General features: G+C 45.2%; 1 protein-coding gene across 2 annotated transcripts in view; it reads left to right on the top strand.

The window, feature by feature from the left end:
* SPINT1 (serine peptidase inhibitor, Kunitz type 1) overlaps nucleotides 1-26,681 on the top strand; it is a 52,612-nt gene that overhangs the window by 1,939 nt on the left and 23,992 nt on the right. For both annotated transcript variants that reach the window (XM_060262221.1, XM_060262222.1), the window contains exon 2: nucleotides 25,126-25,277. In XM_060262221.1, coding sequence (XP_060118204.1) covers nucleotides 25,126-25,277 — 152 coding nt within the window. The remainder of the gene's footprint in view (nucleotides 1-25,125; nucleotides 25,278-26,681) is intronic.

A 26,681-nucleotide genomic window follows, 5' to 3' on the forward strand; every position in this document is an offset into this window, starting at 1 on the left:
TACTGGTATCAGTGGATCAGATCAGCAGTCCATCAAGTTCTGGTTGCTTTGGAAGGGCCAACAGGGCACAGAGGCCAAGGCCTTCCCTTGATATTGCCTCCTAGCATTGGTATGCAGAGGTTTGCTATCTCTGAATATGGAGGTTCCCTTCAATTAACATGGTTAGTAGCCATCTGCCTAGCTTCTTTTTTTAAGTTATTTATGCTCATGGCCACTACAAACACTGGCAGTGAATTTCACAATTTAATTACTTGTTGAATAAAGAAGTGTGTCCTTTTGTCCATCCTGAACTTCTTGCCCATCAATTTCAGTGGGTGCAACGAACTTCTGGTTTTAGTTCTAGCTACTTTTTCTACCTTATGTATCATTTTATCAGTTCTGTCATATCCCACCCCATTCTCCCTTTTTCTAATCTGCAAAGTCCCAGAGACTTCAGACTTTCCTCATAGGAAAAGTGCTCCAACTCCTTAATAATCTTTGTTGCCCTCTTCTGCACTTTCTCGACCTCTGGAGTAAGTAACATCCTGGCTACCTGTTACTGGACTAATGCAATGCTGTTGCAGAAAGTTTCAGTGAACACTTCTGTTCCAGGGTTGAGGGGGATGTCAAGCTACTTGCAAATTATCAGTATTTGAATGTAATGTTGAGTATTACATACATTTTGTTTTCTAATGCTAACAAAAGGCAAGGGTGGCATTTTCAGTGTGGATGACTTGGATTGATATTTATTCAGTCCTGACGTCTGGTGGTTCGCCTTTGTTGATACTACCCCATGTTACCTGGGGAAAGGAGTTTGTGTGTGAGAGTTCTTGTGTATATACTCTGTCTCTTGTAGGAAGTGGCTTCCATGTAGCTTTTTGCACTTGTGCACACACATCTAGTGCTACTGACCTCCAGGTAGCAACTGGAGCTCTTGGGTTATTATATTTGATCTCCAAACAACAAAGACAGTTTCTCTAGAGGAAATGGCTGCTTTGGAGGGTGGACTCTGGTCAACCTATAGTTGGCAATTCTATGCACACCCCTCATAAGATCCACTCCAGCAGGGCTTCCAGTAAAGCCTGCGTGTAAAAGAGTTACGTAGGTTACCCAAGGCATGGCAATGAAGGCAGAAAAGAATATACAACTAGATTAACCTAGGTCAGGGGTGGTCAAACTGTGGCTCAGGAGTCACATGTGGTCATTTCACACATATTGTGTTTTATTTCCACCTCTCTCTCCTCCCTCCCACATCTGACATTTATTCTATATGGCTCTTATGTTAAACAAGTTTGGCCACCCCTGACCAAGGTGATTCTAGGTGATCAGAAAAACACTGTTCTGAAGAGTCAATAACTACCTGAACTTCATTTTTTTTCTTTGGGTTAAATGTTGCTGAATGTACAGATAGTGAGATAAGTGATATTTTTATTCTTCATATAGCAGCCTTGAAACTCTTCCTTGTGCATAGTTTAAGAAGTAGTTGAACTTTTAATTCTAGGTGCTGTTTTAAGGACTTCATTGCATCAGAATCTATCCTTCTGGTTAAAACATACCATCTCCCAAATGATTTTATTCTGAGGTGGTCTTAAAACTTTAAAAAAAAAATTGGCCACTGTGTTGGTGCAGCATCCTTGAATTCCTACAATGGAGGTAGTTATTTCTGAACAGGTGCTCCTACAGACAGAAAGCTGATATCTCCTGGCTTCTTCTGAAGTACCTTCTGAAAAGTCAGAGCTGGCCCTTTACCATTGTGGAGAGATGCTTTGGCAAATAAGTATGCTGATGTCAGGAAGCCCCTTTGTGGGCCGCATGACACTATTCTACTCTGAAATAACTTTTTCCATTTTGATTTCAGCAATAACTGCTTTAGCTTTTCAGTTTTGTCATCATGCTATACTTATCTGTAATAGTTCTCCCCTCTCCTTTCTTGCATTTCACGCTGGGAATGTTGTTGCTACTGTCAATTCACAGCTGACTTATGGGTTTTCCAATCAAGAGATGTTTAGAGGTAGGCTGCCATGCCTGCCTCTGTGTCATGACCCTGGTATTCCTTGGTGGTCTCCCATCCAAGTACTAGTTAGGGATGACAGTGCTTAGCTTCCAAGATCTGATGACCTCAGGCTGGGAATATTTGGAATAGTGAGTGAATGAGATGAATGCTGAAAAAATTTCCTGTCTTCTTTATTCCTTTCCCCTAGGTGCTTAAAATTAATACAGAATTCTTCAGTGGTAACCAAATCAACTTTAACACCTAATTATTAGTGATAAAACATGAATTGTTCAGTGATATTTTTATCAATTAGTTAAGGAAGTTGCTTTTTGCAAGTATATACTGTGACGCCATGAAATTCCATGTCTGTGACACTTACCTGAAGAATTTTCCCAGATGGAAAATGGGGAGAGGAGTAAAGGGTGCTCAGGCATATTAAAGGCTCCAGAAGTTATGCAGTAGCACTAATTTGAGATCAGACTTGAATGATAGACTAATTCCATAGTTATGACATACGAACTAGGTCAGGAGGTGGGGAATTTTGTGTCTGAGCAGGACAGGTGAGTGTATCACTTCCGCTGGGGTGGAAGAAAAGAGTGAAGTTCACCAGGTGTGTTTTCTAGGAGATCTGACTAACAAAGCTCTGGGCAGTGAGATGACTTCATCTCCCTGGCAATGTTTTGGCATTTACGTCATTTTCTTTTCATGACCTTCATGGGACCTTATAGTATGACTGCTGTAGGGGAACTGGAGGGGGTTAAAACTGCAGAGTTTACCAACTCTGTTCCTATTTTGGCTTAATTGCATAGACAACACTATACAATTGTCTTTGATAATGGCATATAACAATAATCCAGCCAACTCCTCAAATAAAAAGCCCAACAGTAGGGAAAATGTTAAGAAAGTTGTGATGAGTTGGAAGGGCAGGAGCCAGTGCTGAAATATTTTTGGTGGGAAGAGCCCCTACTGTTGTCCTCTGTGTGTGTATTTTGAGACTGCCTGAGAACTACTGCCCATACTACACTTTACCTATCACACCACCAAGCACAGCTATTTAAAAGGACAAAGAAGTATTTAGTTACTGGCATACCAGTACTTCATATTATTTATATATAGCTATCCACCTCAACGTACATTGTGATGGTACTGCTCAGGTACTCTCTTCCCTGCCCTGGTAAAGCCCAGTTATAACCTTTTCCACCCTTAATACCAAGGAGGAGAACAAAGACTTAAAAAAGTTTTTTTACAGTTTGTGTGTGTTATTTATTTACCTTCGATTTATATCCCGCCCATTCCAAAAGTGGACTCAGGGTGGCTAACAGTCATAGTAAAAACCAACAATCTCAGTTACAAGTTTAAAACAATAAAACATAAACAGTTAACAATTTAAAAACAAGATATTAGGTGCTATGCAAAATCTTGAAGCATAGGCAAATCAGATTATATTAGGTCTTCTGTTTATCTGTTGGTGGTCCTTCTGATGGTATTGCTCTGTGGATTCCTTGATTCTTGATGGTATTTCTCAGCGGCATAGAAGCAGGAGCCTTCTCCCACTAGTCACTATAGGTCTGTTTAAAAAGTTTGGTTTTACAAGTATGCGGAATTGGGAGAGATACTGCAGGGCTCTTATTGCCTCAGGGAGAGCATTCCACAGCATTGATGCTGCTACTAGGATTGCCAAGTCCTGTTCAAGCTCCGGTGGGGAACATTTGTGCGTGCGCAACAAAATGACATCACCCAAAATGACGTCATCAAAATGGCGTGCACACAGGGCCTCTCTAGGCGTTTCTGGAAAAACTCTGTGGTTTTCCCGGACGCTCTAGCCATTTGGGAGGTTAAAATTCTATGGTACCTATTGCACCATAGAGTTCTACCCCCAAAATGGCTACAGCATCCAGAAAAACCATAGAGTTTTCCCGGAAACGCCTAGAGTGACCTCGCGTGTGCACTGCTATTTTGATGATGTAACTTCCAGGTGACATCATCACGCTGGCAATGCCGGGGAAGGTTCCTCCTGCCGGCCCAATGTGGGCCGGTGGGTTGGGAACCTTCAGGGCGGGGGATTCCCTGCCCAGGGTGGGGGATGCCCTGCATGGACTGGGGGCTTGGCAGCCCTAGCTGCCACTGAGAAGACCCTATCCTGTGTAGAGCTTAATCTGGTCTCCCTTGGTTCCCAAACGCAGTGCTCTCTGGGGAACATATAGGGAAAGACGGTCTCATAGATAGACAGGTCCTCGGCCATATAGGGCTTTAAAGGTCAATACCATCACTTTGAAACGGACTTGGTACACAATAGGTAGCCAGTGCAGCTCTTTCAACACTGGTTGAATGTGCTTCCATCGAGGGATCCCCATTAACAACCATGCCGCAGCATTCAGCACTAGCTGCAGTTTCCAAGTCAGAATCAAAGGCAGCCTGATGTAGAGGGCATTACAGTAGTCTATTCTTGAAGTGACTGTTGCGTGGATCACCATTGCTAAGTTGTGGTGCTTCAGAAAAGGGGCCAACTGTCATACCCACTGCAGATGGAAAAAGGCGGACTTGGCAGTGGTTGCTACTTGGGCCTCCATGGACGCAGAGGATCCCAGGGGCACTCCCTGGCTCTTGAACTTCAGGGCCAGAATTAGTGGCACCCTGTCAAAAGCCGGCAAGGGGATCTCCTTTATTGGTCCACCGTGACACAGATAGAAATGGCGGGGGGAGTAATTAAACTGTTGATGTTCAGGACCATCTTAATACTACTATAACATCTCGAGGGAGAGAAATGAAATACAATTTCTTAATATATACAAGTTGAGGGGGCTTGCAAGGACTTGCAGGGGGGCATTTTACTTTCCCTTCTTTTGCTATCTTCTCTTTCCCTTCCCTGAAATCCTCCCATAGCAATTTCCCCTTTCCCTTCTTCCTTCTCTCCTTCCCACCCACCAGCCGCCCTACCTTTATGTGCTTTCAGCTATTCCAACTCACCTATCTGGAAAATTTTTTTTTTGCAATGCTAGCCGCTGATCTGGGCTCACTTGTTCAGTTCTGGAACATGATTCTATTGTGCAGAGCAAAACTTGTAAGGACTTACGTAGGGCACCACATTTCTCCTCCATCAATATTTCCTCTTCCACTATTTCCTCCTTCCTGGCAGCTCACCTTTTCCCGCTTCCTCCTCTCCTACCCACCCACCAGTTATTTGCCCCCCTCCCATCTCCTGCTATATTGTTCATCTATACCTAGGGCTACCAGGTCCAATATCCACACCAGCAGGGAATGGGAGACAACTTTCTGGGAGTGGGTCAGAGCAACGCACTGACATCATGTGGAAGTGATGTCATTGTGTCACATGGTGATGCTCTCATTTTTGGGCAAAACTCTATCAAACCACAAAATTTTGCCCCAAAACTGGAGCATAACCATTTGACATCCCCAACATTGTGTGGTGATGTCACTATTTGGGGATAGGGTTTCTCCTGCCAGTGCAGGCCACTGACAGGCTGAAGCCCTAAAACCTGGGGGATCCTCCACTGGGAACTGGGGAACGGCAATCCTATCCCTGACTTTCTTCATAAAGGGGAACCAAAGCAACTTACATTATTCTTCTCTCTCAATAAATGTACAAGGTGGGGTAGGTAAGAATAGGTGACCAGGCCAAGGCCACCCAGTGAACATCCATGGCAGAGTGGGGATTCAAATCTGGATCACTCAGATCGTAGTCTGAAATTTAACCACTATTTCACCCTGTCTTTTGTAAGGTGGCTGCTGTTGAATAGCAGCAAGAAGCCAAAGTCTGCAGTCAGAAGGTAGCACGTTGCCTTGCCATGCTGCACACTAAATAGTTCAGTTTAGGCATCCCAACCCTCCCGCCCTGCCGGGGGATGCCTGGATTTGAAGCCTCTTCTCCCGCTGTCCAAAAAAATGGAAGCGGGGGGAGGTGGGGGGTAACGGCGCCAAGAAGCGTGGCGAGCTGCGAGTCCGGGTCCTCTGAGCCCATCTCAGAGGAGCAGCTACGCTGAAGCAGAGTCTGGAGAAGAGGCGACTGCGCAGCGCTGTCCCCCGCTCCGCCTCTGAAGCAGGGGGAAAGTGAGCCACAGAATGGGATGCTCCTTGCTTCCCGCCGCCGCTGCGATCCACTGGCACTGACGCACCAGCCTCTTGGCCTAATCACCTCCCCCGTTCACTAAGCGCATGCAAGCACACTCCCCCTGCTGTCCAAACATGCCGTCGCCGAGAGGACTGCAAAGACGGGGGGGGGGGAGAGAGCGGAGGCTTCAATACAAGCGTTGAAGCCCTGCCCCCTCCAGACGCGCCCGAAAGCGCGCCGAAGAGCCTCTGTCCTTTGGTTTCTTCTCCACTCAATACTATTACATGACAGTATTTCATCAAACTTTGCAGTCTTCCAGTCTGTCCATTTTATGAAGGGTGAGCCATTTTTGAAACCCCTTTCAGCATTCCCTCCCCTCCCCCCATGTCTTTCCAGAATTCTGGTAAATTAAAATTGTACCCTGTCTGCGTCATAATCTTCTGGACTGTATGTCCCCAAAGAGGAGGTGGAAGTATCAGTCATGGCCTCAGCCTGGTGTTCATTTTTAACTTCTTAATTCTGCTGTATATACGAGGTATCTGCTTAAGAATGTTCAACTTAACTTTTTCCACTAAGAGTTCACACTGTGATTTACAATAAAAAAACCAAGCTATAACAGCACAATAAATGAAGCACCAAGAAGTCACCCACCGTGAAGAATATAACCAAGAAACAGAAGAAGACCCCTTCCTCAGTCAAAATATTTGCTAAACCTCCACAAAACAGGTAAGCATAAAACAGCAATTCATAAAAACCTGGAGGGAAAATACACAGGCCTTAGTTTGGCCCCAAAATGAAATTTAACATAGTGCCTTGCCCATCAGCTGATATATATTTTTTTCTTGGTGTTCCACCATTAGGGTTGCAAATCCCCAGGTAGGGGCAGGGGATCCCCGGGTTTGGAGGCCCTCCCCCCGCTTCAGGGTCGTCAGAAAGCAGGGGGAGGGAAATGTCTTCTGGGAACTCTGTTATTCCCTATGGAGATTTATCCCCATAGAAAATCATGGAGAATTGATCTGTGGGTATCTGGGGCTCTGGGGGGGGGGGCCCTGTTTTTTGGTGTAGAGGCACCAACTGTTCTGTATAGCATCTAGTGCCTCTCCCCAAAATATCTAAAGTTTCAAAAAGATTGGACCAGGGGGTCCAATTCTATGAGCCCCCAAAGAAGGTGCCCCATCCTTCATTATTTCCTATGGAAGGAAGGAATTGAAAAGGTGTGCCGTCCCTTTAAATGTGATGGCCAGAACTTCCTTTGGAGTTCAACTATGCTTGTCACAGCCTTGATCTTGGCTCCACCCCTAATGTCTCCTGGCTCCACCCCCAAAGTCTCCTGGCTTCACCCCCAAAGTCCCCAGATATTTCTTGAATTGGACTTGGCAACCCTAGTTCGGTTCCACCTGAACTGACCAGGCAAGATAGGGATCTTGCTGTGTCTCCAAAGAACTGGCTCTCACTGGCTGAAGTCAATAGGATCCTGGAAACTGCTAGGCCAACCATGTGCTGCTTGGGCCCGTATCCCTCTTGGATAGTGAAAGTGAGCAGGGATAGGATACAGGACTCTCAATCCATCCCTAGAGCCCCATAGCCAGAAATTTTGGAATGGGTGGGCCCAGGGGATACATTTTTGGATAGGGGGCCATGGGGCTTGGCTGCTTCTTCCAGTGGCCAGCCACCCATCCCCAGCTCTCTCTCTTGCACTCTCTCTCTCCGCGGCTTCCTGCCTGCTGTCACCCAAGAAAGTTGCACTCACTTGCTCAGTGGGGTGGGCAGGGAATGCAGCTGTGACACCCTGAAGAGCTCCACCACTTTGCTCCTCCCATCCGCTGGGGCTGTTCCCATTCCTGCCTTGGGTGCTGTTTGGCTGCTTCTGCTACAGCAAAGCAAGAAGAGCTTGGCGTAGAACTGCTGCTCACTGCTGGGCAGGAAAAGAATGGTGGTGGCCTTGGCAGCTGGTGGCTCCATTGGAGAGGACAAGGCAGCTGTTGTGTATGTAGACTCAATAGAAGACTGAATGGGTGCTCCTGCCTGGCTTATTGGAGCCATACGAACGGAGCTTGGGGACTTGGGAACAATGGGCAGCAGGATCCTAATCCCTGCTGCCCTACACCAATCACAAGCCCCTGCTAGTTTGAAAGACCCAATAATGTGCTTGCGCGGGAACCCTGAGTTGTATATAGTTGGCCCAGTTCTTCAGTCTTTTCAGGGCAGCCATCCATCATGCTGTGTTGAATAAACCGCTGTTATTCACTACCACCTCGCCTCTTCAATGCTTAGAACCCACTATATTATAGCAGCAGAGCACCCAAACTCCTTGGCCACTCAGCTGCTGCTGCTGCAATGGGGAAGGTGCCAGGCTTGGTGCTCCTCCCCAGTGAGGAACAGCTTGGGCTCTGCAGCGCGGCTTCTCCAGCAGGGGAAAAGGTGGCTGCTGCAGCCTCCTGGCTTCTCCCCCTCCTTCTGCGGCAGGCAAAGAGAGCACAGGAGGCAGCCGCTGCTTCCAGCAGAAAGACAAGAAAATCCTCCCTCAGGTTCAGTAAAAGGAGGGGCCATACAGGTGGAAGGGGGGTTTGGGTGGAGTGGCCTGGCCACTCCTGGGGCCCCCTGTAGCTACAGGTCTGCCCTAGAGTCCTTGAAAGAGGCCATGGTTGTTCCACTCTCGAAAAAGCCAACTTTGGGTCCTCATGATTGCAGAAGAAGAATTGCAGATTTATATCCCGCCCTTCTCCCTGAATCAGAGACTCAGAGCGGCTTACAATCTCCTATATCTTCTCCCGCACAACAGACACCCTGTGAGGTGGGTGGGGCTGAGAGGGCTCTCACAGCAGCTGCCCTTTCAAGGACAACCTCCATTACTGCCCAGTTTCAAACTTACAATTTCTGATCAAGGTAATTGAGAGAGTGGTTGCTGAGTAGCTCCAGAGCTTCCTAGATGATACATTGACATTTGATCCAATCCAGTCCTGCTTCCACTCTGGCCATGGGATGGAGACAACCTTGGTCGCCCTCACAGACAAACATTGTAAACAGCTGGATCAAGGTGGGTCGGCACTGCTGTTCTTGCTTGACTTCACAGCAGCATTCAACATGGTCGACCATGATCTTCTGCCCCGCAGCCTTGCTGACATAGGATTTTGTGGGATTGTCCTGAAGTGGCTCTCCTAGTGTCCCCAAGGTTTGGAACAGGGGATGGCACTAGGAGAGAGGGTGTCCCCTAGACACCCCCTGAGCCATCCTCTCCCCAATGTTATTTAACACCTGTATGCACCCCCTTGCCCAGCTGGCATGGAGTTTCGAGCTGGGTTGCCAGCTATATCTGTTGTTGCGTGGGTAGCCAGATACCATCTCAGCTAATTTGACTGAGGGATTGGAGGCTATGGTGGGATGGCTAAAACAGGGCCGGTTGAAACTGAATCCTTCTAAGATGGAGGTTCAGTGGCTTGGTCAAGGGGATTCAACTCCAAGCTCTGGACAGTATGCCACTGAAGTTGGCATCAGCCACCCAGAGTTTAGGGGTGACCCTGGATGCTTTGCTGACAATGGAGGCCCAGGTTTCCAACTTTGCCATGCTGGTTTGTTACCAGCTATACCAGGTGTGGCCAAACTTGCTCAATGTAAGAGCCACACAGAATAAACATCAGATGTCTGAGAGCCGCAAAACATGAATATCAGATGTTTGCAAGCTGCAACGAAGCAAGGGAGGGTGGAAAGCAGGAAGGAAAGAAGAAAAAGAAGGCAAAGAGAAGTGGAAGGAGGGGAAGAAAAAGTGGGAAGAAAGCAACTTTTAATGTCTTCTCTGAGCTGCCAGCTGGCTTGATTTGGAAATGATTTAAAGAGACAAATGCTTTCTCCAAGCTGGCCAATGGGATGGTGCAGGCTTCAGGAGGCACACAATGTGTGTGAAAGATCCACATGTGGCTCCCAAGCCACAGTTTGACCACCCCTGAGCTATACCGAGTCAGGCAGTTGGCCCCCTAACTGTCTCACCGTAATCTAGCCACTGTAATCCATGCAGGGGTCACCTCCAGATTGGATTACTGTAACTCACTCTATGTGGGCCTACCCTTGCAGCTGACCCGGGAATTCCAGCTGGTGCAGAATGGCACGGCCCAGGTCTTTACAGGGTCCCTACATACAATTTACATCTCCCCTGAGCTGCGGGAACTGCATTGACTTCCAGTGGAGTAGGTTAGATTCAAGGTGCTGGTGTTTCCCTTTTAAGGCCCTTAATGGCCCATGTACCTTTGGGACAGCTTCTCCTGGTATACCCCCAAGAAAGCCTTGCGCTTCAGTGACCAATATCTGGTGGTGGTCTGCTGCCTGAGGAACATCTGGCTGTCCTCGACTAGGGCCAAGGCATGTTCTGTCCTGGCCCCAACCTGGTGGAACTTTCTGCCAATTTTCATCTAGGCCCTGCAGGACTTACTACTGTTCTGCAGGGCCTGCAAAGCAGAGAGGTTCTGCTTGGTATTTGGCTGAGGACAGCTGTGGTTTACATCTGGCACTCCCTCTTTCACTCCCCTCATGAGATAGCAGTCTTGACACTATCTTGTTTTAGAGAAGTTCAATGCTTTTACTGTTATTTCATTTGATTTTATCTTGTTTTTGAAATTTAACTTGTTGTGAACCACCCTGAGCTTAGCTAGTGGGAAGGGTGGTCAAAAATTAAAAATATAAATCCTATCTGACTCAAACAGCCGTTGAGCATTCTTTCCCGCCCTGCTTCTTCCCCTCCTTTCTCCACTCATAAGTTCTGAGGACCCTAATTGGCTATTTTTAGTTTTGTCTCCACACCAAAAAGGAACAAAGTGGATTGACAGATAGGAAAATGGTGATGGATTTTGCTCTGTCCCTAACAGAAGTTGGGCACATTCTGTCCCTGAAAAAAAAAAATCTGTTTTCCTTATTAAAAAACAAACTCCCCATTTTTGCTGGTAAGATCAGAAATATGCACTCTAGAAATATTAGATACAATGACCATATTTCAGAATATTGTTGGAGAGGACCCTCAGTTTGGGTTGCCAACTTTAGGTTGGGAAATTCGGGCAGATTTGGGGGTAGAGCCTGGGGTGGTGGGGTTTGGGCAGGGGAGACACCTCAGTTGCTATATTGTCATAGAATCTACCCTCCAAGGTAGTAATTTTCTCCAGGGGAATTGATCTTTGTAGCTTGGAAATCAGTTGTAATCTTGAGAGATCTCCAGGCCCTACCTGGAGGTTGGCTACCCTACTCACAGTGACTTAATCCCAAAGACAATGGTGTTTTCCATTGAGAGAGGTTCAGGGAGCTTTCAGGTAGGAACAAATGGAGCAACTACCAATAAGTGCCTGCCAAAAGCAAAAGGCAAGAAGCAGGCAGTCTCCATGAAGCTCAGTTCTCACTGAGGCAACTCATCTGTATCTGGGGTCTACAGAGTCAGAAAGTTTCTCCCTGCTCACAAGGTACAACCTAGGGAAGGTGAAAGTGAGGTTGGAGGAAGTGAGCAGAGTCACATCTCTGCTGTCATGTTGACTTGCTATTTAACACAGAAATTTCCCAAGTTAGTGCCCTAGTCAAGTGGCAAGCAGAGCCAAGTCCCTGTGGCTTTGTCAGCACCAAATGTACTGACTGCCTGACCCTTGAGAAACAATAGTTATAAGTGTTCTCTCCTCTGTTTGCAGCCTCTTGTACTGCTACCATACGGTGATGATGTAGGTATCGGAGGAAACAATGGGTGAATCAGCTTTTGTCAATGCTCCTGGCTGAGTCTGAGCTTGAGTTCTGATCCTGCAGAGCAGCCTTTCAGTGCCTGCCCAGTTTGACTTCCTCCTGGGCCACTGTAACTTTCCAGTCTGCCTCCATCTGTGTAATGGGTGAATGAAAGCCTAGTGTTCATTCAGAGCCTTTGTCTCTGAACTTTGAAACCCTATCACATGCAGCATCCCAATCACACATACCAAGTTTACAAGTGTCTGCTAGGTTCCTGTTCACAAGATACCAAATGTGTGTAGAGTCAGGAAAGTGGGTATGTTCTTACTCCTCCTAGAGTGTAACCTGTGAACAGTCTTCCTGACATGCTAGTTTTATTTCTGGAAAGAATTTTTTTAATGGAGAAGCATTCAGTCATGCATGTGCTGCTGTCTGAATATCACAGCCCTGGCACAGGGTTCCTGCCTCAGCTAAGGGGTAGGCCAAAGTTGTGGCATGATGAGAAAATGGATGGAAAAATACCCAAGATCCAGCTTGAGCTCTGCCTCTGCCCAGGCAAGGGGGAAATTAATCTAAATGAAGACAGGAAGGTAGTTTAGATGAGCTGTCCTGGAATATATTTTAGAAGAAAGGTAGAGAGGACCTTTGTCCGAAGGACAGTGGTGTTTTCCAGGACAGTCTTCTGATTGGAGAATACCTTTTTTGTGGCTATGCATTACAGGTTTAGCAGGAAGCCCCTGGGGGTGTTAATGGAGCACTAGGGGCCAATTGCAGGATGAAATGAATGTGTCTGATTCATAGTTGGTATGGTTAGAATTAGCAACTCTTGCTTGGGAAATTCCTGAAGGTTTGTGGATGCAGCCTGGCAAAGGTGGCGTTTGGGGAGGGGAGGATCCCAGTGGGTTTTACTACCATAGAGTCCATCCTCCACAGCAACTATAAATTCAGGGGAATTTATTGCAGTAATCTGGAGATTAGTTGTAATTTTAGGGGATCGCCAGGTGCTGCCTGGAGATTGACAACCTTAAAGTAGATCCATAGGACAGTAAGCCTATGTCTTCTGATAAGGTAGGCAGGTCCTTGGGTATTGGAAATCAAGAGCAGGAATACAAAACATAGTTTTTTATGTATGGGAAACAAGTTCTCTAGGTCTGGATCCAGTCATGTATTCTGATAGAGCTGCTTCCTTCCTCCACCCACCTCCTTTGCAGGCGAAAGATCCAGGATGATTCTCTGGATCAGGGAATGTGTATAGGAATGGAACAGAAGTCCAAGTGTACAGCTGTAAGAGGGAGAATACTGTGCATATAATGCACATTTGCCCATTAAATTTCCTAATCATGGCTGATACATGGACCTTAAACTGCAGTGATTTTAAGCAATTGTCATCAGAATATGAGACTGTGATGTGATGGCTGGCTGGCTGGCTCAGGGATAGGCAACCTGTGACATCCCCAACTGTTTAGCTTGGCACACAGGGCTGGTTCTTTACATAGGCAACTGAGGTGTGCCCTGGGGTACCGGCAGTACACCAGGGCTGGCAGCATGGGAGAAGACCAGCTGTCACCTCCCAGATCCACACAGCCATGTTTGTGGTGATAGTACTACTGGGACTGAGTGTGCTCCCAATGTGTCTGGCGAAGGATAACCCCCAACATGGCTGTGTCTCTCTTTTTTTTTTTTTAGTTGCAGCACACCAACATCTTCACAGACACCTGGGTCCTCAAAGGTGCTAACTCCTGTTCTTGCTAGTATTGAAGGGCAGGTTCAGAGGATTTTACTAGCAACAAGACAGCAGGTTGTTTAAATCATGGCTACGTAAGTTTATTCTAGGTCTAGGCAAACCAGTTCAGTGGGAGTTGGTATAATAACCTCCTTGAACTTTGTCTGTTTTTTAGGGCTACGCCTTTTTGTAACATTGTGACATCCTTGAAAACACAGAACATTTCCAGAGTCTTAGCATATTGCATGGCCAGAAGTGACCCAAGCAAGCATCACATTCTGAACAGCTGTGAACAAAACTGAACTTTTATATGAATACATAGTATGAAAAAAATTGAGTGATAGCTACAGATAAAGGAATAATAATATAATATAATAATAACATTTTATTTGTATCCCGCCCTCCCTGCCGAAGCAGGCTCAGGGCAGCTAACAACATAATCAGTCTGTACAATGAGTTATACAACAAATTTTAAAATCAACATTCAACTTAAAACATTCCAATTTAAAATTAACATTTCTGGTGCTATTCTATTAGCTACAAGTATGTATGATGGAGGAATCACTTAAGACGAGTCCATCAGTCATTATAATAATGATAACCGGGAAAAGTTGTGGAGCAATTGTTTTGCTCACAAAAGCTTTCTGCCCAGTTTAAAATTATCTCAAATAGCTGGCCTGGGAGACTTTTAAAATGTGCTACAAGCCACCATAGGCTATAACAGAATAGATGGGCCAGTGATCTGACTCTGTATAGAGCAGCGGCATATATTCTCATTTTCTAAATGGGTTTGCTAGGATATGTCCATGCCACTTTGCTCAGTGTAGCCATTCTGGGTTTTCCTTTTCCCTCAGCTGAAAGAAACTCTGGAAATGATAAGTTTGATCAGACTAAGGGCTCTTTCACAGAATTCTCAGCAATCTTATAATTAGTGTATATTATATACTAATTATTTCTAATAATTATTAAATGGACTTTTCCCACTGGACTAATACAGCTACAAGATCTTGATCTAAGCTTTTAACAAGAATATGCTGTTTTGGCTTCTTAAATTTCCATATTGCCAAGATTGCTCCTGCTAGAGGCAAAAGCCTATATTTGCATCCTTTTTGAATTGAGCAGTTTTGATGTTTGTATTCAATCCTATCCAGAGTGAATTTAAGAACTGATCAGGTACCAAATCAAATCTGTCTTTTGTTTTCAAATAGTAGATTTACGGGTGTGAGATCTGTTTGTTTGTTCTTCATGGGAATCTTGGGTGAAATCCATTGCCTGGAGTTCAGTAGGTAAATCCAGTTCAGGCAGATTCCAGGAATGGCTGTAACCGGATACAGTCAGAGGCAGGGCTCCCACTGTTTGGTAGATTATGACCTGTGTACTGCAAACAACCTTCAAAATCTTTGGAAACAGGAGTCTCCCATATTACAACTGCTGGGTGAAATCCACTGTCTGTCCTACTTGACAATCCTGGCCAGTAGCAGAGGATCTATTAGGGCAATACTTTGCTGCTGTCTGACTGTAGTTTGGCTTGAATTCCCATGTTCTGCTTATCGTAAGAGAGCATAATGGTATTCTGAGCTAGTGGAAGTGTAGCAGGGAAATAACAAGGCGCACACTTACTGATTGAAAACGAGGTATTTTACTATTTGGCACCAATAGCAAGGTTCATTTGAGCATCAAGGCTCCCAAAAATAATGAACCCCGCAGAAGGAGGTCTGGGTACAAATGTAATGAGTACAAAAAAATTGCACTACCTAAAGCTTCCAAGCAATCACCAAGGGTAGTCCTGTGTACTCTCAAAAGTCTGAAGGCATGAATGATGAGAAGGCCTAGATAAGCAGTGTCTGAAGCAAATCTCCTAATGACAGAAGGCAAGAGCTTGGATGCCTTGTGTTAGGATTGGCCAATCCCCAGTTGGGGGCAGGGAATTCCCTGGTTTGGAGGCCCTCCCCCCGCTTCAGGGTTATCTGCCCTATTTGTGAAAGATTCTGCCATGGTCTTGTATTAATAGCATTCAGGATTGAAGAGGAAGTAAATGTCTTATAGAACTTTGCTAACTATTGACTTAAGGGTGCCAAAATCGCAGGTAAAAAAAGAAAAATTATAGATTCAGGCTAATCACCACCTGCTGAGAAGCTCTCTTGATAATATATTTAAGCACAACTCACAGTTACAGCCAATAAGATTCATTATAGGTACTAGGTAAAACAACAACGACAAAACCTGGAACCAAAGAGTCTTAATAGGCATTGAAAAGAACTGGATTTCAATATTATACTGATTTCATACAATTAGAGTTTCATGCTTCACATAGTAAAAATTTGCTGCAGGTGCCTCAGTGTTATTTGCAACAAACTTACAACCTAAATGACATAATACTGTGGATATATAGCTCTGTTTGGTGAAAATGGGTTTAGCATATGTAATGAAGGAAAAACCCCTCAATATCCCCGTTGAATCCTGGGGAGATGTTTGTTCCAGTGTTTTAATAATTTGTAATTCAGCAATTTCCCTTTCTGTTCTGTTCTTGAAGTTCCTTTGCAATAAAACAACTACTTTGAGGTCATCCACTGAATGTCCTGGAAGGCTGAAGTGTTCTCCTACAGGTTTCTCAGTCTTGTGATTCCTGATGTCTGTTTGTGTCTATTTATCCTTTGGTATAGGGTTTGATCAGTTTGTTGTCTGGGTGTATGATTGTGTTGTCTGGGTGTATGTGGCAGCAAAGTTGGCATCTGGTTTTATTGCAAGCTCTGGTACCAATGTCAGTGTTCAAATTAGATGTTACATTATTGTGGGTGAGGAGTTGTTTGAGACTGGAAGGTTGTCTGTGTACAAGAAAAGGTTTGCCCCCCAATACTTAAGAAAGAGGGAGCTCAGAATGGTAAGCTGCAGTACTGCAGTCCAAGCTCTGCTCACGACCTGAGTTCTATCCCAACAGAAGCTGAATTCAGGTAGCTGGCTCAAGGTTGATTCAGCCTTCTATCCTTCTGAGGCTGGTAAAATGAGTACCCAACTTTTGCTGGGGGTAAACTGTAGATGACTACTGAAGGCAATGGCAAACCATCCCATTACAAAAAGTCTGCCAAGAAAACGTCATGATGTGATGTTACCCCATTTCAATATGGATTTCAGTATTATACTGGATTTATTCTTGGTGCTTATTATACTTGGTGCTTGCACAGGGGACTACTTTTACTTAAGAAAGAGTGCTGTCATTGTCCAATAGAGATTGTAAGTCATTGATGATACATTGAACTGTTTTGAGTGGAGAGTTTTATGTGACCACTAGTGGTGTTCTATTATTGTCTTTTTTGGGTCTGTCTTGTAACAGGTTTTCTCTGGGTACCATTCTGGCTTTGTTAATCAGTTTCCTGACTTCATCAGGTGGATACTTGAGTTCCAAAAAGGTTTGTTGTAGATCCCTCAGATCTGTCTGTAGGAGTGGAGCAAATGTGACTGTAGTGTAGAGCCTGACTGTATGCAATGGATCATTTGATATGTTTAGAATGGTAGCTGGAAGCATGTAGGTATGTTTGTCAGTCTGTAGGTTTCCGACATAAGGTGGTATCTATGCATCCATTGTATATTCTTACAGAAACTGCATTTCTTGCATAGATTGGTTCACTGAAGGGTTGATGGTGGGGTGAAAATCATTGAATGCCTGGTGGAATGTGTCCAGGGCTTCTTTACCATGTGTCCAGACAAGAAAAATGTCATCAGTGCAATGTAGGTATGAATGAATGGGTGGGAGTCTAGGAAGTGTTGCTCCAAGTCAGCCATGAAGTTGTTAGCATATTGTGGGGCCATTCAGGTGCCCATGATACCATTGATCTGGAGAAGCACTTCGTCACCATATCTAAAGTGGTTATGGGTGAGAACAAAGTGGCATAGTTTGGTGACAAAGTCAGCTGTGTTGTCAGAAATTGTATTCCTTATGGTTTGTGAGATGTTGGAATACAGAGATTCCACATCCATGCACTTTGGTTCTCTACATAGGACAAAGAGATCAAACCCTATACCAAAGGATAAATTGACCCAATTCTGACATCAGGAATCACAAAACTGAAAAATCTGAAGAAAAACACTTCAGCCTACCAGGATATTCAGTAGGTGATCTCAAAGTAGCAGTTTTATTGCAAAGCTATACATCCATTATATTCTAATCTATTTCTTTTTTATATTAATGCATTGTAATACTATGCAACATATCAGAGAAGATCTCTCCAACAGAACACCTCCAAGAACCCATGCTTGAGAGGAGACCAATGAAGCATGACAACAGACTCTAAATTTATTCCTCTTTACAATTAAGAAACCTAATGACAGACTCTCACAATCAAGGACACCTCAATTCTAAAATATTTATGTCCTTGTGATATTGTCCCCACACAGCTGAAACTTAACAGGTGATGGCGTGATAGTAGAGTCAGATGACTGCTCTTAACACTTCATAATTAAGGATACATTTACACATGTATTGTCAATTCTGACATTTTTGTTTGCCTCACTGTTTTTCCCTGGAGTTAAATCTAAACAATGATGACCTTATAAACTTAGCTTGTTATTCCTGTTTGCATCTGTGAAAATATTTCATTATATGGTATGCAAATTTGCTGTTCATCCTCTGCCTTATATGTATGGACTGTTAAAATCATTCCAGTTTGCCTGATGAAGTTATGTGCACATGAAAGCTCACAACCCTGAATAAAATTTTGCCCTCAGACTCTTTGTTCTATTGCTTCAGACCAACATGGCCCCTCACCTAGATTCTACTACAGTGAAGTTACTAGTGGGCTGATGGCTTTCTCCCTTTCTCATTATTATCACAAAGAAGGAGAACAAGATGAATGTCAGAAGTTGGCAAAGAGGAAAGAAGTATAGAAAGGACAGGAGCTGCCATTAGGGAGGGGATGGCCTGCATCCCACTTTCAGAGGCTTTGCAGTCCACTTTTGGGTAACATTTATGTAGAAAAACAGGAAGAATGTATACTGTTCTTTAGATACATGGTAACAACATGAAAAGAGCCATGCTGGATCAGACCAAAGGCCCATCAGTTCCAGAATTTTGTTCATACAGTTGCCAACCAGCTTTCTCTAGGTCTAGGAATCCCATAAACAGGAAGATTTCAATAGCATCATACTGCCTATGCCCCCCAGCAACTGATTTAAAGAGGCATACTACTGGTACTGGAGGGAGTAGATATCCATCATGATTAGTGGCCCAGTGATAGCCCAGGCTTCCATTAATTTGTCTACTCCTATTTTAAAGCATCCCAGGTTGGTGGCCATGACTACATCCTGTGGTGGCAAATCCCACAAATTAACTATATGCTGTGTGAAGAAATATTTCCTCTAGTCTGTCCCGAATCTCTAGTATTATGGTAGAAAAGGAAATGGGGAAATGAAGACTACAGCTATAGCTCTCTAGAGACAGACTAGTTGCCCAAGAACTTCCCACTGCCACGGGAGGTGTATCCAGGCCCACTTGATGAATGTCATCTCCATTGTGAGCCACATGCAGTGAACTTGGATCAATCCATAAATTACTACAGCAGCATGAAAACTGCTTTCATGTGGCTTCTTCCCACACTACTCCAGTGACCTAAGAATTGAAGGAGCCATGTGAGCAAGGCCGATCATATAACTTTTCCCATGACATTTCTTGGTTGGCATGAGGAACCATATATTTATCCCTCTCCAAGTGGATCCTTTATCCATGCAATACACAAGTTGTTGCTGAAGAATTTACTAGGAAGTGACTCTCACACCATAGCTGTAGCTTATTCATTGGATTCTGTGCCCAGTCAAATAGAAGTAATGGCATTTCCCAGAAGAGAATTTCTCCAGAGAAATGAAAAAAGTGGTTTGTGTGTATAGCATTTAGGTGTGTCTGTAGTTCTCTGGCAACAGCATACCATGTTAACCACCAGCCAACGAAAGAGAAAGACAGCAGTCTTGCTTGCAGGATCACTTTCAGCATTGAGGCTTGATGGAATGATTGACAGCAAGGCAAGCCTCATTCAAGTCACTGGAAACTTTCTGGTACTTTTCCACTTGACTCTGAGCTGTCAGCAAGTGTTCTTGAACTGCAGCTGGGAAGTGAGTGTGCTGGGTTTCCCCTTCTCTTGCACATGGCCACATGGAATAAAATCTCACATACATTTTATGAGCTCAAGTACTGAACAGGAGAGTCTACAAGGTGCCTCAGAAAATGTCTAAGGACCAATTTTGGCATAACTGAGTTGTAATGCTTTTCTTGATTGTTCCATTTTGGCTACAGATTTCTAAAATATTATTTCATGAAAATAAATTTCTACATAAAGCTTAGTCTTTTCCCTCATGAAATTTTTCTGTGTACAAATAGGGTATGTGTATACACACGAACATTCAAAATGGGAGGAAAACCCCCATTTTGAAGTGGTACAATCAGGAAAGATGCTGACTACTTGACTTTGCTTCTGGTATGAACTGGCTCGTAGTTTTAAGTATCCAGTTAGAAATCTAGGTGTGATGAACACATTCAGAATAAAGATTTCAACTGTAGAGATAATACTGCAGTTTACAAAGGGATTTTAAAAAAAATTGGGAGTTTAGGTCCATCAATGGCTGTTAACCAGCATGGCTAAATGGGACTTTTGTGTCAGATGCAATATACCTTTGTATGGCAGTTCCTGTGAAGCAACAGCAATGACAGGTTATATAGTTTGTTTGCTGTTGCTGGGGGCATCTGGCTGGCCTCTGTGGGAAACAGTGTTAAACTAGATGAATTTTTGGTCTGGTCCAGCAGGGCTGCTCTTATGCTGCAACCACTGGAGTTTCCAACATAGCAAATGATCTAATGAAACTGAAACGTTTGTAACTGGCAAGAAATTATGACATTTTGGTAAAAGCTTTTCCAGTGCAAGGTAACAAGGGGGAATGCCAGCATTTAATGACTCTTTGTCCTTCAAGTTCCTGATATCTTTGTTCCACATGGTGTCATTGGGTGCTAGATTATTGCCTGGACTTTTGAACCTACATAATTGCTGGAGCAACAATAGGTTCTGTAATTGCTGGTGTCAGTTCTGCTTGCCACCATGTTGGAAGGAAGTCTCTAACTAAAAAGAATAGGGAAATCTCACCCCCACATCCCAAAAGTACCACGTGCCATGTTTCTAGTTGTTTTTTCTTGGGAAAAGATGGTGAGGGGACATTAGTTTACACTTTGCCCAGTACCTATCAGTACCTTTGCCCAGTACCTATCAGTTAATGTAACACCTACCACCTGGAGGACTCGCTGCCGGCGTCCCGGCTTACTGGGCCATGGCAGATGACCCCCAGGTGAAAGGGTGGAGCCAGTACCGCGCACACTGGGCTTCACCTAAAAAATTCCTCTGCGCAGGCCTGAAGGGCATATCCACATACACAACCCACAACGCATCAAGTCCTGCAGCAATGGGCAAGGGGCGAAACGGCAGGTGGAAGGTGCCACTGGAAGCCGCAGTCCCGATCCTGCATGTAGGCGGTTCAGGGTATTGGTCGCCTGATGCTAACCCGGAGATGAAAGCATTTTTCGGCAGCACCCTGAACGACCAAGCAGCCTTATCTAGGGACAGCACTGCTTGCTCCACATGGAGAGGGGCCTAGAAAAGGTGGCCTAAACAAAGCTCGTCTCCTCCACCCCAGTTGGCTAGCCGCAGTCAACGGGCATCCTTACTTGCGGTCAAAAAATAACAACAAAGAAAAGGCATGCACCTGCCTCACAAAGTGTGCAAAGACTAAAGCTTGCGTGTTGGAACATCAGAACCATGCTTGACACAGTAGACAGTGGTTGCCCTGAACGACACTCTGCTCTAGTTGCCCATGAACTTCTCAGGTTGAATATCGACATAGCAGCTCTCAGTGAGGTCCGTTTCCCTGAGGAAGGTAGTCTTCAAGAACACGGTGCTGGCTATACCCTCTACTGGTCAGGTAAGTCAAAGGCTGAGAGTCTCCTTTCTGGCGTTGGCTTCATGGTCAGGAACTCCATTGCCTCCAAACTCGAAAACCTGCCAACAGGTCACTCAGATCGCATCATGTCCATGCGCCTCCCACTTCAAAACAAGCAGCATGCAACACTCTTCAGTGTGTATGCCCCAACCCTTCAAGCAGATCCTGCAGAAAAGAACAAGTTCTATGCTGATCTACACAACCTCGTACGGAAGACCCCTACAGAGGACAAGGTGATCATCCTTGGCGACTTCAATGCCAGAGTAGGTAAAGACTCGGAAGCCTGGAAAGGAGTACTTGGCAAACACGGCATTGGCAACTGCAATGACAACGGGTGCCTCCTGCTAGAATTCTGCATGGAGCACCAGCTCACCATCACCAACACTATCTTCCAGCAGAAGAACAGTCTGAAGACAACCTGGATGCACCCACGGTCCAAGCACTGGCACCTTATCGACTACATTCTGGTGCGCCAGAGAGACCTTCGAGATGTCTTACACACCCGAGTAATGCCCAGTGCAGAATGTCATACGGATCATCGTCTTGTACGCTGCAATCTCCGTCTTCACTTTAAACCCACACCCAGGAGAGGAGGTATCCCTTGGAGGAAGTTTCAGGTTGGCAGTCTCCAGTCAGCCGAAGTTAAAGCTGCCTTCCAGGCAAAACTCCAGTCAAGAATTGAGGACCCCAGTTGCCCCACAGACCCTTCTCCAGAAGCACTCTGGGAACACCTAAAAACTACCATCCTGCAGATTTCTGAAGAAGTCCTCGGGTTCTCCACAAGGAAGAACAAGGACTGGTTTGATGAGAACAATCAAGAGATCCAAGATTTACTGGCGAAGAAGAGATCTGCCTACCAAGCACATCTTGCTCAGCCCTCCTGTCCTGGGAAAAAAGCAACCTTTCGCGCTGTATGTAGCAACCTCCAGTGCAAGCTTCGAGACATTCAGAACGAGTGGTGGACCAAGCTTGCTGAGAGAACCCAGCTGTGTGCAGACACTGGTGATTTAAGAGGGTTCTATGAAGCCCTGAAGGCAGTATATGGTCCATCATATCAGACTCAGAGTCCCTTGCGTAGTGCAGACGGCCAAGTGCTCCTCACAGACAAGGCATCCATATTGAACCGGTGGTCGGAGTATTTTCAGGTTCTCTTCAGTGCCAACCGCGTAGTTCAAGATTCAGCAATTCACCTCACCCCACTTCAACCAGTGAAAACAGAGTTGGATGAGATCCCCACTCTAGAAGAGACTGTTAAAGCCATCAAGCAACTGAAAAGTGGCAAGGCAGCAGGAGTTGATGGAATTACACCAGAGATCTGGAAGCATGGGGGCACAGTACTACATAGCTCACTTCACAAAGTACTTGTCACCTGCTGGGAACAAGGCAAATTACCACAGGACTTTCGCGATGCAATCATCATCACCCTATACAAGAACAAAGGGGAAAAGTCAGACTGCTCCAACTACCGGGGGATAACCCTGCTCTCCATCGCAGGCAAAATCCTTGCCAGAATACTCCTGAACAGACTGGTGCCCGCCATTGCAGAAGAACTCCTCCCAGAGAGCCAGTGCGGCTTCAGAGCTAACAGGAGCACCACCGACATGGTATTTGTTCTCAGGCAGCTCCAAGAGAAATGCAGGGAACAGAATAAGGCTCTGTATGTGACTTTTGTCGACCTTACCAAAGCTTTCGATACCGTTAGCAAGAAAGGCCTGTGGCAAATCTTGGAACGTTTAGGATGTCCCCCAAGGTTCCTCAGCATGATCATCCAGCTACACGAAGACCAGCGAGGCCAAGTCAGACACTGCAACGACCTCTCGAAGACCTTCCCAATAGGCACAGGTGTAAAGCAAGGCTGCGTTCTCGCGCCAACTCTCTTTACGATCTTCTTTAGCATGATGCTTCAAAGAGCTGCAGTAGATCTAGATGATGACGATGGTGTCTACATCCGCTATCGCACCGATGGCAGCCTGTTCAACCTGAGGCGACTAAAGGCCCACTCCAAGACAATGGAAAAACTCATCCGAGAGCTACTGTTTGCTGATGATGCTGCACTCGTCTCCCACTCGGTATCAGCTCTGCAGCATATGACATCCTGCTTTGCAGAGGCTGCCAAGCTATTCGGCCTAGAAGTTAGTCTGAAGAAGACAGAAGTTCTCCACCAGCCTGCACCCCAGGAAGATTATCACCCTCCCTGCATCACTGTGGGTGAATCAGTTCTGAAGACAGTCCAGCAGTTCAGCTACCTGGGGTGCATCATCTCCTCAGATGCTAAGATCGACAAGGAGATTGACAACAGGCTGGCAAAGGCAAACCGTGCCTTTGGCCGACTGCACAAAAGAGTGTGGAGCAACAAGCATCTGAAAAAAGGCACAAAGATCAATGTTTACAAAGCGGTTGTGATGACAACCCTCATCTACGGCTCCGAATCGTGGGTTTTATACCGTCATCACCTGCGACTCCTTGAGCGCTTTCATCAGCGCTGCCTTCGCACCATCCTCAACATCCACTGGAGTGACTTTGTGACCAACACTGAAGTTCTCAAGCGGGCGGAGGTTACCAGCATCGAGGCACTGCTTTTGAAGACGCAGCTGCGCTGGGCAGGGCATATTTCTAGGATGGAAAACCACCGCCTTCCCAAGATTGCCCTGTATGGCGAACTCTCCACCGGCCATCGAAATAGAGGGGCACCAAAGAAGAGGTACAAGGACTCCTTGAAGAAATCCCTTGGCACCTGTCGCATCAACCATCACCAGTGGTCTGACCTAGCCTCAGATCGCAAAGCATGGAGGCACACCATCCACCAGGCTGTCTCTTCTTTTGAGAACGCACGCATAGCTGGTCTTGAGGACAAAAGGAGATTGAGGAAGAATCGCACTGCCACAGCACCAACCCTAAATCAGACTTTTCCCTGCAGCCACTGTGGCCGGACCTGCCTGTCCCGCATTGGTCTTGTCAGCCACCAGCGAGCCTGCAGCAGACGTGGACTATTGCACCCTTCTTAAATCTTCGTTCGCGAAGCCAAGCCGAGATCAGTACCTTAAAGCCTTACCCATCAGTAATATCTGACATTTTGTTTATTTACATGAATTGTGTCCTGCCTCAGAGCCAGAATGGCCTTGATCCAGTGTCTCCTGCAATTATGCAGTTATGTCATCACAACTTTTTCTGTGACTGAATGCACTTTCCTTTGTTAGGCTACCAAGGCCATGATATGCCACAAGCACGCTTCTTTGACTGTCCCATTGCTTCCATTGTACCTCAAATGAAGTGGATATTCTGCTTTCCATTTCCACTTTGGAAACATAACCCTTTCCGCACAACATATGCATGTTTGAGGTAGCCCGATTTATAGGTGTTCACTTGACTATACATAGAGCAACAACAGTTAAATAAATGTTGGTCAGTAATATAGTCTGCTACTGCCCTGATCCCTTTCCCCAGAGATGTATTCTGTACACATGCAGGTTATATGGTAATAATTCAGAACTGGAAAAACCATTGTGATGTGCTTTGGCACATTAAATGGTATTTGCTGAGATACACATATGGGGTATACATTTTTAATATATAAATCTGACTCTCATGTCTCTCCCCTTGTCCTTGGTGCATGTGGGCAGGTACATCTGTTGCTTCAGCTTAATTCTGTGATCTCCTTTTCAGAATCTAGGTGGCCTGTTCATTCTTTTGCTGCCTCTTTTCTTATAGGTGATCGGCCCCCAGTAGCCCGTGCTTGGGCAGATGTGAAAGTGCAGCCTGGGGAGCAAGTTATATTAAGGGGCACAGAAAGTTCTGATGATCATGGAATTGTGCATTATGAATGGATACTGCTTCATGGTGATCCTGCCGTGATTATAGAGGTGAGTATGGATAATGTAAAACCATGTCCTCTTATAAGATCCACTTAGGAATGCTTTCAGCCTCCAATGTATTCCTTCTTCCTTGAAGTAAATTAATGGAAATGATATACAAATAAAGCAGTTTGATAAGAAGAGCCTAGAGCGTTTTAAATTCCTCCCTTTCTGCCCCCTTCATTTCTCTACACTGCCAAACAGGCCTCTGAAATCCTTGTGTTCAATAATGAACACTTGGCTGCATTTGTATTCTTAATGCTTTTTTTCTATTAATATGCAATAGAATAATTAATGAGTTGTGATTTGAAAAAAGAAACATAAAAACAAGCAAAGATAGGAATACAGTGGGCCACTGGGGGGATCCCCTCCCGACATCGCTGGTGTGATGACATCACTTGCAACTTCCAAAGATGGTTCTCTTAACAGCCCAAAGCCACAGGTGATGCAGTTAAAACAACCACCTTGCCTCTAACAGGTTGGGCCAGGAGCCTGCAAAAATTTATTTTACAGCCCAAATAACATCAAGGCTTAATGGCAACAATTCCTTACAAGACTGTAGTGTATGGTATTATACCATGATTCAGTCCCTCCTTTCCCCAGGCTCTGCCCCCATATTTCCAGGAAATGTAGGAGGGAAAAAAGAAACAATTGAAGAATATGTTCAGAGATGGGCAGTGTTGCTAAAGTGATGTGAAAGCCAAGTAATCTTTGTATGAAGGTGAACAGTAACAGGATCAAAGTCCTGTGCTATTCAGGCCAAAGGACAGTCAGAGGGCCTATGCTGTTGAATTGTAAAAGCACCACAGATCTCCACCTGATCCCTGACTGGTTGAGAGGTTGCTTGGAAGCTCCATGAGAGCTGTTTTAAGCAGAGCACGATACAGGCATATATGTATATCATGTGCACATTGTATTTAAATTTGATTATGTAGGACCTGGTTAGATCTCAAGAGGAACCTGTCTTTTGTTTGCATATTCTTTGAGTGTCTGCATATATGTTTTAGTGAAATCCTGTGCCTGAAATAGAGTAGGCAAATCCAGTTTAGGAATATTCCAGGAGTGGTTGCAGGCCAACACAAAGAGAGGCAGAGCTCTTGCAGTTGTTAAAATTCAGGCTGTCAAACTACAAAGTGCTTGCGAGCATGAGGAAGATGCTCCAGGATTATGGTTGCTGAGTCAAATATGCTGCCTATTTTGGAATCAGAGAGACAAGACTGCCTTCTCCCAACCTAGGGTTACCAATCCCCAGTTGGGGACAGGGGATTCTCTAGTTTGGAGGCTCTCCCCCCACTTCAAGGTTATCAGAAAGTTGGGGGGGGGAATGTCTGCTGAGCACTCAATTATACCCTATGGAGACTGATATCCATAGGACAGGGGTAGGCTTCCCAAATCCCCCGCCTAGCCGGGGGA

This window comes from Heteronotia binoei, chromosome 21 (genome assembly GCF_032191835.1).
Source record: "Heteronotia binoei isolate CCM8104 ecotype False Entrance Well chromosome 21, APGP_CSIRO_Hbin_v1, whole genome shotgun sequence".
Lineage (NCBI taxonomy): Eukaryota > Metazoa > Chordata > Lepidosauria > Squamata > Gekkonidae > Heteronotia > Heteronotia binoei.